We start from the raw sequence: 12589 nt of genomic DNA, 5'->3' as shown, positions 1-12589 counted from the left end.
CCTGAAAACGGGATTATTGTCCTCCCAACTGAAGTTTCATATGTATGTTTATCTGTCTGTCCAATTTTTTGCCATGTCTGCCATGTTGGTTGGCCAGCATACATACTTTTTTAGTTAGGATATCAGGCCAAGAATGGTTTGATTGGGCCAGGAGTATTAGAGAAGATTTTTGTAAAAGTTAATAGAGGCCGAATGCCAAGTGAAGAAATAGCTCACACAAAAGTGTACTGTCTTTTCTGTAAAATTCATTTAAATATGAGACAAGTAGTTGCCATCAAGAAAATAACAACATTCAAAAAGAGGTTAAATGAATACCAATTTCACTGTACACAGAAGCAGGTGTTTTTGGAGTTTTTATCACTGAGATATCCAAAGATCTGTACAACTTTCTAATATTTCCAGGAGTTGTCGGTGTTTTCTGAGATTTTCTTGTCAAAACATATGGAGTTTCCTTCCTGATCTAAAAAAAAAGATGATAACAGAGGATATTACAATTCGCTATAATTATACAAAACTAGATAATATATGACCATTTTTAATGGTAGGACCCCTCCCTCCTCCACCAAAATAACAACAACATCAAAAACAGTCACAGCCAGTATTTCAATATGTATATGTTACAAGCATTTTCTAAATTTAGGCATTTTGTAAAATGTCTGAATTTTCAGGCAATTTATAAAATGCCTAACCTTGACAGGCATTATATAAAATGACTAAAAATACCTAGTCATTTTGTAAAATGACTGAAATTTGAAACCAAATTCAACAAATTGCCTGTTCAGTTTCAGGCAATTTGTAGAAAAAGGATATCATTGAGATGCATATGACAAAAAGTAGACAAACACACAACATCTTGCAAAGAAAATAACTAATGGTTTGATAGAATTAATTTATTCTTCAAAACCAGATGGGAAAGTTTGTATGTCATATGATATGTTCTTCTTAGTGAAACTATGTTAAGTATGTACTCACTCTGTATTTCAGATAGTAAATTTATGATTATTTTGTCAAAATGGCAGAAGGACAAATTGTTCTTTCAATAGAACAAAATTTACAAACAATTTTTAGAAAATCCAGATTCAAAACAGTGAAGTGAAACATATGAAGCAGAGAAAAAGAAGTTTGTTTTTAATTGACTGATTGACGTTTGTTTGCTTTCAGTAGCAAATATTTGATGCATTTTTAAGACCAGAACAATTTGGTTACAATTCATATGGGTTATTTATGCAATGGATTAACCTGGATAAAGGACAGGAATTCCTTCTGCCGCTTGAAATGAAGGTATTTTGGATAGGGACAGAAAATTCCACCTACAGAACGATCAAAGAGTTCTTAACCTGCAGAGAGTGTTGCACTTTACTAACATGAGGCAAAATATTTAATGTCCCCATTCAGAAAGAATGAGAATTTATACATCCACATCCAAACAAATTCCCCTCTATAGCATGGGTTTCGCCATACAAGGCCGCATCTTCACTGCCTCAAGGAAATTCCTGGATTTGCAATCTGATGAATTAATGAAACAGTAGCTAACTGTGGTTAAAATCTCAAAAATCGACCAAGAAGAGACAATTAACGGTGCATTGACAGGGTAAGCGTCTCCTGTTATAGATGCATCACCTGTCATAGGCAGATCTGCTTTAGTCCGTTAAAAGCTATAAGCCAAAAGATACAAGTCAAACTAATCATGATAATGTACTTTGAATCTTTTGGGAACATATAAAAAAAAGAAGATATTCATGTGTGACATGTGTGCTTATTGCGAAACCCAATGTTGTCGAACGTTAAGTGTTTTATCAGAAAAGGTAATGAAAGAGCTAAATGTGTCATGTTTCTTCAAACGTGGTCAAAGTGCTAAAACCAGATATTACGCCAAACAATGTATTTGCAAAAAATCAGGACAAATATTGTGTAACAGATCTGTCATCCAAACATTTTAAGAAATAACAAATAATTGTCGAGTTCTGAGCTTGTGTGAATTTGGAATAATTCAGTAAAACTTATTTTTGATTATTAAAACTCTTAAATTGCAAGCTTTAACATTCAGTAATTATCATAACTAAAACTGCTCTGTTGTTCAAAGCTTTCAATTGTTTTTTTAACATTTCATTCTATAAAATAATTTCAGGCATTTTGTAAAATGCCTAGAAAAATTAGTCATTATGTAAAATGCCTGAATCTTGCAGGCATTTTACAAAATGCCTAAATTTAGAAAATGCCTGTAACATATACAAATGTAGTTATAGATGTAATTTATTTTTACAGAATACAATGTTGGAAAGGTATTAGATGAAAGAAAAGGTGCGTTAAATCTTACTGTATAAAAAAAAATAGTTTGATAAATAGAAAATATATATTTATACCCCATCCCATATTGAGTTTGTTCCCTTGAATGGACTTCATAAGTCTATATTCTCAGTCTTTTATTTGTAACAGGATAAAATTTAATTAAAAAGCATCCTCATGGGAACATCCAAAATTGGTGTTTGTAAAGAGGCATTCAAAGACAGTGTATGTAGAAAAGGCTATAAAAGCTAGCCACTGACATTGTAAAAGATACCTTAGTAGCAAGATTACTCTTCTTTAACACTTCAGCTTCTTTACTGCAATATCAAAGAGAATTTTAACCAATAAGCTATGTATATAACTGTCAATACAAAGAAAAGAAACTACAATGAATGTTATTGAAAAAGAATTATCCTATAGATATCATTTATTTCATATTGGATAAGTTATGTACTCTTCCACCAGATTAACCACAGGATAATTGTCACCAGTTGGATTTTTTAAAACAACTGTGAAAATGAAGATTTTACACATCATTTTCTATTATTTTGTGTTTTTAGTTTGAAATTCAATTGAGATTGTACTACTGATTTATTGTAAATACATTGTATGATTACAACATTCATTGATGATTTTGTTGAAGTATATATATCTTCAGCTTAATTGAATAAAGAGCTGTGCCATGAGCACATGATACGCTCGTCGCTTTTCCAAAGAATATAGTTCTAAACTACTCAATGTCATATCGGAAATTTATAAAATAAACAGCTGCGCCATGAGCGCATGATACGCCCGTCGTCTTGTGTGTGAATTTTTATGCAATAAGCATAAATAGTTTCTGACATACGGCGTGACGTTGCGAAAACCCCCTTTTTTTTTTTTTCCAAAAAACTCAATATCTCTAAAATAAAATTTTGAATCAAAACCAAAAAGTATACAGATCTTTAGATTAATATAACTAAGAAGTGTGTAAAATTTTAAGCAATAATCATAAATCGTTTTTGATACACGGCGCGACATGTGAAAACCCCCCCTTTAAAAAAAAAAAAAATCAATATCTCAAAAATAAAATTTTGAATCAAAACCAAAAAGTATACAGATCTCTAGATTAATATAACTAAGAAGTGTGTAAAATTTTAAGCAATAATCATAAATTGTTTTTGAGATACGGCGCGACATGTGAAAAACCCCTCCCCATTTTTTTACAAAACACTCAATAACTCAAAAATAAAATTTTGAATCATCACCAAAAAGTATACAGATCTTCAGGTTAATATAACTAAGAAGTGTGTAAAGTTTTAAGCAATAATCATAAACTGTTTTTGAGATACGGCGCGACATGTGAAAAACCCCTCCCCCTTTTTTAACAAAATACTCAATATCTCTAAAATAAAATTTTGAATCATCACCAAAAAGTATACAGATCTTAAGATTAATATAACTAAGAAGTATGTAAAGTTTTAAGCAATAATCATAAATTGTTTCTGAGATACGGCGCAACATGTGAAAAAAAACACACACCTGTTTTAGTTACTAAGTCCCGTAACTCAAAAAGTTTTAATCTTATTTTCACCAAAAAGTATACAGATCGTTTAACCATCATAAGAAACAACTATGTTAAGTTTCATGAAATTTGGATAAGTTGTTCTCAAGTTATAGTGCGACATGTTTAAGCCGGACAGACAGACAGACGGACGGACGCCGGATATTTGTATACCATAAGACGTCCCGTCAAAAATTTGACAGGCGTATAAAAACTAAAGGGAGGTTATTATAACAGCCCCCACACTTAACTTTTGAGTCCACAAGCCAGACGCTGAATATTTTGAAAATTTTAGTTGGATTCTGTTGGCTTGTTTAGGAGAATTTTACAAGCCATGGCCGTAGGACTTGTGGTTAAGCATGAAGACTGTTATAATAGATATAAACCAGTCACCAAAGTTCATGAAAACTGCTAAAAGCACTTTTGAGTTATTGTCCTAAAACTGGAAAATCCCCCTTTTTTAATGAATAAAACCCCATAAATCGGAAAAGTAAAATCTAAAATTTATAAAAATCGAAAGGAAGCTCACGTCAATAGATATAATAATTCACCAAAGTTTCATGAAAACTGCTGAAAGCATTTTTGAGTTATTGTCTGAAAACTGGAAAATCACCACTTTTTTAATGAATAACACCCCACAACTCGGAAACGTAAAATCTAAAATTTATAAAAATCTAAAGGGTGCTCACATCAATAGATATAAACAATTCACCAAAGTTTCATGCAAATTGGTTATAGCATTTTTGAGTTATTGTCCGACATGTTGACGACGGACAACGGTATACCATAATACATCCCGTAAACAGGCATATAAAAATTTGCAATATTTTTTTTCTCCAAATAAATTCCACTGCAAAACTGATTCATAATCACTTGACCAATAAGTTTTCAGTGGTGGTCTACAGGTAATTTGTAATTTTGATGACTGCATGTTCCCATTTCATTAAAATGAATGTTAGGCCTATGAAGTGTTGATGGACAAATAGACGGACAGAATAGTATACCAAAATATGTCCCGTCTGTGACGGGCGTATAGTAAGTTTAAAAAAAAAAATTATATGTCCATCTGTATATTCATAGAATGCTTACCTTTATTTATTTTAATATACTTCCCACTTCATATCTTTAACAGACTTTATTAATTCCCAAATACCTTTACTATAATTATATCACTGGGCATTTCTTTCTTTTTTTATACTTCTTACATAGACTATATCCCCTTCCAAAAAAGAAAAAAAACAAGAATGTGTCCATAGTACACGGATGCCCCACTCGCACTATCATTTTCTATGTTCAGTGGACCCTGAAATTGGGGTCAAAACTCCAATTTGGCATTAAAATTAGAAAGATCATATAATAGGGAACATGTGAACTAAGTTTCAAGTTGATTGGACTTAAAAACTTCATCAAAAACTACCTTGACCAAAAACTTTAACCTGACGGACGGACGAACAAACGAAAGGACGCACAGACCGAAAAACATAATGCCCCTTTACTATCGTAGGTGGGGCATAAAAATAGAACAATAAAGGAAAACAGATTAATTTATTGCTGGAGCAGCACCAATGCTTTCAGATATAACAACATATTATTTTCTTAATTTAGGATTTATCATTTTTCTTACATTAACAATAAGAGGAACCTAAGAATATAATATTTGTATTTCATAAGAAGACACATGCCTGTTGTCGTCTTCTTCTTCTTGATCTTTGTTGCTCTCAACTATTTTCTGGAAAAAAGTTGAAAAATAAATTAATCTGAATTGCAAGAAACAGCTTTTGTGAGGGTATTTTTGAAAGTTCTTGATAAAATAAAATCAATTCTGGTATCCTAAGGCAACAAAATTATACGTGTGTAAATAATTCAAATTCAAGGGTTAGTAGGTCATGATTTTTCCTTTTCGGAGTGTGGGTCACAATAAGAAAATATCCTGTTTTCACCAGGTGTAGTTCAGGTATTATATATTTGCTTTACCAGAAGTATGTAATTTTTCAATTTGTTCAATGAACAAACTGGAGATGTTTTACATGTTTCAAATTGATTCTGTTGCATATTTTGGTTATATCACCACAAATTAAACAAGTGGTTACGACAACTGATATATTGGAGAGAAGATTTCTTCAAAATCATCATAAGAACCTTAGGGTGGTAACTCAAAATAAAGAGTCTGTCAAGAAACCTCAAACCGGTTTGCTGTTCTAAGTACTGTCAAACTGGTCTACAAAGAGACTGCAGTTGCCAGTTGGGCTATTTAATTTCAAAAGAGGGGCCTCGGTGGCCAAGTGGTCTAAGTAGTCGAACTACTGTATCACTAGCCAGTCAACACTGAGGTTGTGAGTTCGAATCCCGCACGGGGCAGGTGCACTCGACACCAATCTTAATTGACTAGGATTGTCAGTTATCCTACCAAAGGTCAGTGGTTTTCTCCGGGCACTCCGGCTTCCTCCACCAATAAAAACTGATCACCACGAAATAGCACAATAGTGTTGAAAGTGGCGTTAAGCACCAATCAATTAATCAATCAATAATTTCAAAAGAAAATTGTAGTGTGGTCAATTCATGTGTGCATTTTCCCCCTATATAATAATATAAATGTAGGACTCGGGAGATGCGATGGGGACGCTGAAGTGCGATGGTCTTCGCCGAAGTGCGATGGTCCTTTCGCTGATGTGCTATGGTCTCTAACACGCGTGATGGCTATAGCAGGGTCCGACACTTACGGTTGTCCGATTGCCCGGGGCAAGCTAATGCCGTATTCGGACAAGTAAAAACATCATCTTGGTTGTCCGATCGGGCAAGTGAAAAAAAAGTGTTATATGATTAAAATTTCACAAAATCAATAGTGTCTGTTGTTTTGTCCATAGATTACTCAGTGATAACACCGCACGGTCGAGTAAAGTGGTCTTAACCCCCCTTCAATGCGTATATTTCGTCAATTGTTCGCACTGAATTCCCCATTTTACCAAAAATAGATCACGTTTAAAAATATTGGCCAATCAGTCGGCCGCGGCGTTGCTTCGTCATTATCGTTATCCATCGGGACACCACTCGGGCGTTTCCGACGCACGTGTTATTCCCACCGACCAATGGAAAGCGGAGGTCTATTTTCGTTGTTCTAACTTTATAATTTGACATCGGATGTGTATTTCCCTAAGATGGAAAAACGTAAAAGCTTGAAAGAGAAAATGAAATTAAACTTTAACAAATTTGTCAGTTGTTGTCAGTTTATCAAGAAGGGTTTTTTGAAATGGCATTTCTTAGATAAATTATTATGAAATAAGTATCTCTATGTAAATGATCCAATAGTATATTTTCATACTCCATAATCAATTTACACCCCATATACATGATAACTATATTTTATCTGCATGTACTACATTACAACCACAAAAATAGCATGTAAAAGTTTGGGCATGTAGATTTCACTTTCGGACAAGTAAAAGTAATAGGGCACTTGCCCAACTGGACAAGTTGGTATAAAAGTTAATGTCGAACCCTGTATAGTAAAAATCTACAGATGTTTAATTAAAAAACTTTTATGTAACGTATATAGTGGTCAATATCTAAACGATTGTATGAACTATAATAAATAACTGCTTTTTTGTCTGAAGATATTTACAAAGTACACTACAACGTTACAGTTAGGATTGAAAAGGCAATGACTATTTATCATGACTGTTTTAAGTAAAACAGGTTATACTCCCAATATTTTACCTTTAAAAACTGAAAAGCTACTTCCAACAAACAATTGACTTTAACATTTACATGTGAACATTGATTTATGTAATCCATTGCACTTCAGCGTTACCACCATCAGACATCGGCGTAGCTTTCAAGAAGATAGCGTCACAATCCCACCATCGCACATCAGCCTGATCAAAAACGCACTTCAGCGTGACCATCACACTTAGGAGTACCATCGCGGTTCAGAGTCCTACATATATATGAAGGACTCTAAAGTGCGATGGTTGTTTGATTTTTAAAGCGCGATGATATGACACACTAAAGTGCGATTTTGTAACACGCTAAAGTGCGATTTTAAGACACGCTAAAGTGCAATGGTATAGCAATAAGTTCAGGCAATTGTTTTGTTTTTTTTTTTTGTTTTTTTTTTTGCTGTGTTCCTATTAATTTTTTTGTTAATTGTTTTTGCCGGATTATAAATCATGCCGTTGTCTTTCTCTTTTGAAATGTTTTCTACTGGTCATTGTATGGCCCTTTATGACTTGCTATGCGTCGTAGGCTAAGACTCCACGTTGATGGCCGTACGGTTATAAGTTGCAACGTTAACGACATTTGGTGTTTGGTGGATAGTTGTCTCATTGACAGTTATTTTCATTTAATGTACGATAGATGTTAAAAAAGTGAAATGATTACATTGCAGTAGCTAGTATTAACTTTATGCACCTGTTTCAAGCCAATAAACCTACAGCTGTAATTCAGTGGTAGTCGTTTCGTTGTTGCTGTATTTCATATTTGTTTTTCGTTTATTATTTTGTATATAAATCAGGCCATTATTTTTCTCGTTTGAAGCCCTTGTAAACAAAAATTAGCTGAATTAAGTTAACCTCTTCCAGAACCGACCAAAAATGTTCAGGGTTGGGATCATTTGGTTTCTTTTTCGCTGTCTAATAAAACCCTGGACAAACATTCTTGTTTTCCGGCATGTGAATAACTTCGTTTGTACAAACGGTGTGTAATGTCAGAATGCTTTTAAACTTAGCTAACTTCCTTATTTTCGTAAACAATCGCACTTTCGCGGAAAAACGCTTTTTAGCGTATTGAGGCATCGGACTTTAGCGTGTTCCATTGAATAGCACAGACCATCGCACTTTAGCGTAACGAACCATCGCACTTTAGCGAAGACCATCGCACTTTAGCATGACCATCGCGTTTTAGCGTCCCCATCGCACTTTAGAGTCCTACATATATATGTTGTGTACAAGTTATCATTTTGTACAAATTATAATTTGTAGAAAAAAATTGTACAAATTGTAATTCGTCCAAAAAGTGCTTGTACAAATTACAATTTGTACAAAATTTTACTAGAATTCACTTATAACTTGTACAATAATTTATAATATGGATTTGGTTAAAAATTATAATTTGTACAAAATGATAACTTGTTCACAATATATATGTAACACTCTCAAACGTGTCCATCCCCCAAAGCGTGTCCTATTCCCCCAAACGTGTCTATTTCGCCCAAACATGTCCTAAAAATCCTAAATCGCCAAAACGTGTCCGATAATTGTTATTCGCCAAAAGCGTGTCCTTTTAAAAACGCCACAACTTTTCAAAACTTTTAGCGCCAATGTGTCCTCATGCAGCGACTTCAATAACGTTGACTGTAATTCACTACAGAGTCATAAACAAACGAAATAACTGTGCATGTCACATTAGCATCACTGGTACCAGCCTTATAATTTATAATCGTTAGAAAAACATGTATTACTTAAAGGTAGCGTTAAAATACGTTAACTAGAGGCTCTAAAGAGCCTGTGTCGCTCACCTTGGTCTATGTGCATATTAAACAAAGGACACAGATGGATTCATGACAAAATTGTGTTTTGGTGATGGTGATGTGTTTGTAGATCTTACTTTACTGAACATTCTTGCTGCTTACAATTATCTCTATCTATAATGAACTTGGCCCAGTAGTTACAGTGGAAAATATTTTGTAAAAATTTACAAACATTTACAAAATTTATGAAAATTGTAAAAAATTGACTATAAAGGGCAATAACTCCTTAAGGGGTCAATTGACAATTTTGGTCATGTTGACTTATTTGTAGATCTTACTTTGCTGTACATTATTGCTGTTTACAGTTTATCTCTATCTATAATAATATTCAAGATAATAACCAAAAGCTGCAAAATTTTCTTAAAATTACCAATTCAGGGACAGCAACCCAACAACGTGTTGCCTGATTGGTCTGAAAATTTCAGGGCAGATAGATCTTGACCTAATGAACAATTTTATCCCGTCAGATTTGCTCTAAATGCTGTGGTTTCAGAGATATGAGCCAAAAACTGCATTTTACCCTATGTACTATTCTTTAGCCATGTTGGCCATCTTAGTTCGCGGGCGGGGTCATCGGACACATTTTTTAAACTAGATACCCTAATGATGATTGTGGACAAGTTTGGTTAAATTTGTCTTAGTAGTTTTAGAGGAGAAGATTTTTGTAAAAGATTACAAAAATTTACAAAAAATTGTTAAAAATTGACTATAAAAGGGCAATAACTCCTTAAGGGGTCAACTGACCATTTTGGTCATGTTGACTTATTTGTAGATCTTACTTTGCTGAACATAATTGCTGTTTACAGTTTATCTCTATCTATAATAATATTCAAGATAATAACCAAAAACGGCAAAATTTCCTTTAAATTACCAATTCAGGGGCAGCAACCCAACAACGGGTTGTCGGATTCATCTGAAAATTTCAGGGCAGATAGATCTTGACCTGATAAACAATTTTATCCCATGTCAGATTTGCTCTAAATGCTTTGGTTTCAGAGATATAAGCCAAAATCTACATTTTACCCCTATGTTCTATTTTTAGCCATGGCGGCCATCTTGGTTAGTTGGCCGGGTCACCGGACACATTTTTTAAACTAGATACCCCAATGATGATTTTGGCCAAGTTTGGTCAAATTTGGCCAAGTAGTTTCAGAGGAGAAGATTTTTGTAAAAGTTAACGACAACGACGGACGCCAAGTGATGAGAAAAGCTCACTTGGCCCTTTGGGCCAGGTGAGCTTAAAACGTTATGTGAAACTTGCAAGTTGTGAGTCATTTTAAATGTGCATTATCTTTTCAACTGTCACATTACGTGAATTAAATTAATTTTTATCAAAAGATAAAATAATGAAATAACTGATTGTTGCTTGCCAAACATTTTGTGGCAATTATTTCATGCATATTTAGGACAAAAGATTGATTGATTTTTGGATGCATAAAGTCCATACGGAAATATTTCATGCATGTTCAGGACGACAACATATCAACAATAAATTCAATAGGTAGGACATGTTAACTTGTGTGGTTTTAAAAATATGAACACCAAATGTTGATTGTTTACAAAAAGGAGACGTTGAGGCTCCAATTCGACACACTTGGGGAAATGGACACGATTGGGAGTCTTTAATAAAATGGACACGATTGGGCGTTTAATAAAAGGACACATTTTGACGTCATATGGACACGTTTTTGAGTGTTACATATATATTAAAACCTCTTATATTCAATCAAGCAAAATAATACATCAAAGGATAAGATTCACCAATTATTTTAAATTTACCAAAATATGGCCTTGAATTTGAACTTTATCATAATTTATCAAAAAGGTCACATTTTAATTCTTAAATGGTTTTATTGCAAAAGCCTTACTGTTAAGTAAAACAAATCTTGAATAATGATGATTGTGTGCATTTTTCTGACTTAAAAGCTTTAAGAAAACATTGGGTGCAACCTACAATCCAAAATGTTCTGTAATCAAAAGCTGCCAAGGTTTATACTGAATCCACAGAAACAATAATCTGGATCATGGGTTGTAAAAGTTAAAAGGTTTATATTCAATCCACAGAAACAATAATCTGGATCATGGGTTGTAAAAGTTAATTTTCCCAAAAACTATTATAAATTATAGAAAATTTGGACCAAAACTGAAGGTACAACACATAATGCATAATTAAGTAGCCATAACTTTGAAATTTATAATCTGATGTGCCAAAAAGAAGTTATTTTGTATTAATAGTTATCTCACAACAATTTCTTTAAAATTTTAAGTTATTGGCCAGATTTTAAAAAATAAATGTGGATAGTGTCCACATGTGGACTCAAGAATGGTAAAAGTGTCGCCACCAAATTTCGTACTAAATCTGTATTATGTAGTAATAGGCATTGTGTATAAGTTTCATAACATTTGGTTGAGGCAAACTAAAGTTAGAAAACGTAAACAAAAAATTTGTACTTGATCTTAGTTTTGTGGTAATGAATATTGTGTATAGGTTTCATAATGTTTGGTTGGGGCAAACTTAGGTTACAGAATGGAAACTAAAAATTTTGCAATCATTCGATTTATAAAGGGGCATAACTCAATAATGGTTAAAGTGACACTTCCCAAATTCAACTTGATCTGTGTTTTATCAGTGGAAGTCAAAATTAAACATTGCATTGTATAAAGCATTGATTTTAGTTGATTCAAATATAATCATGGACAAAGGAAGATAACTCCAATTTAAAAGATTACTTGATATTTAGAAGAAAATAAAAATTTTGCAATTTTTCCATTTATAAAGGGGCATAACTCTAGGACAGTTAAAGTGACGCCACCAAAATTCAAACTTGATCTGTGTTTTGTGGTAATAAGCATTGTGTATAAGTTTCATAACATTTGGTTGAGGCAAACTTAAGTAACAGAACGGAAACTAAAAATTTTGCAATTTTTCCATTTATAAAGGGGCATAACTCTAGAAAGGTTAAAGTGACGCAACAAAAATTCAAACTTGCTCTGTGTTTTGTGGTAATAAGCATTGTGTATAAGTTTCATAACATTTGGTTGAGGCAAACTTAAGTTAGAGAACGGAAACTAAACATTTTGCAATTTTTCCATTAATAAATGGGCATAACTCTAGAATGGTTAAATTGACGCCACCAAAATTAAAACTTGATCTGTGTTTTGTGGTAATAAGCATTGTGTATAAGTTTCATAACATTTGGTTGATGCAAACTCAAGTTAGAGAACGGAAACCAATT

At 33.2% G+C, this 12589-nt stretch overlaps 2 protein-coding genes across 2 annotated transcripts in view; both read right to left on the bottom strand.

Moving 5' to 3' along the window:
- Positions 1 to 2600, bottom strand: part of LOC127714005 (synaptonemal complex protein 3-like) — a 50329-nt gene extending 47729 nt beyond the window's left edge. The window contains exons 1-2 of the mRNA XM_052219957.1: positions 2561 to 2600; positions 316 to 460 (exon numbers count right to left, since the gene is read on the bottom strand). The gene's annotated coding sequence lies outside the window, so the exon portion shown is untranslated. The remainder of the gene's footprint in view (positions 1 to 315; positions 461 to 2560) is intronic.
- Positions 2601 to 5471: 2871 nt separating this feature from the next.
- The window catches only part of LOC127739048 (uncharacterized), a 48348-nt gene continuing 41230 nt past the window's right edge, over positions 5472 to 12589 (bottom strand). Inside the window, exon 16 of the mRNA XM_052250609.1 lies at positions 5472 to 5558. Within this exon, the coding sequence (XP_052106569.1) occupies positions 5472 to 5558 (87 nt within the window). The remainder of the gene's footprint in view (positions 5559 to 12589) is intronic.

Source organism: Mytilus californianus, unplaced genomic scaffold (assembly GCF_021869535.1).
Source record: "Mytilus californianus isolate M0D057914Y unplaced genomic scaffold, xbMytCali1.0.p SCAF_1, whole genome shotgun sequence".
NCBI lineage: Eukaryota > Metazoa > Mollusca > Bivalvia > Mytilida > Mytilidae > Mytilus > Mytilus californianus.
Note: the sequence above shows the minus strand (reverse complement) of the source record. Positions and strands in the feature narration are given on the sequence as shown.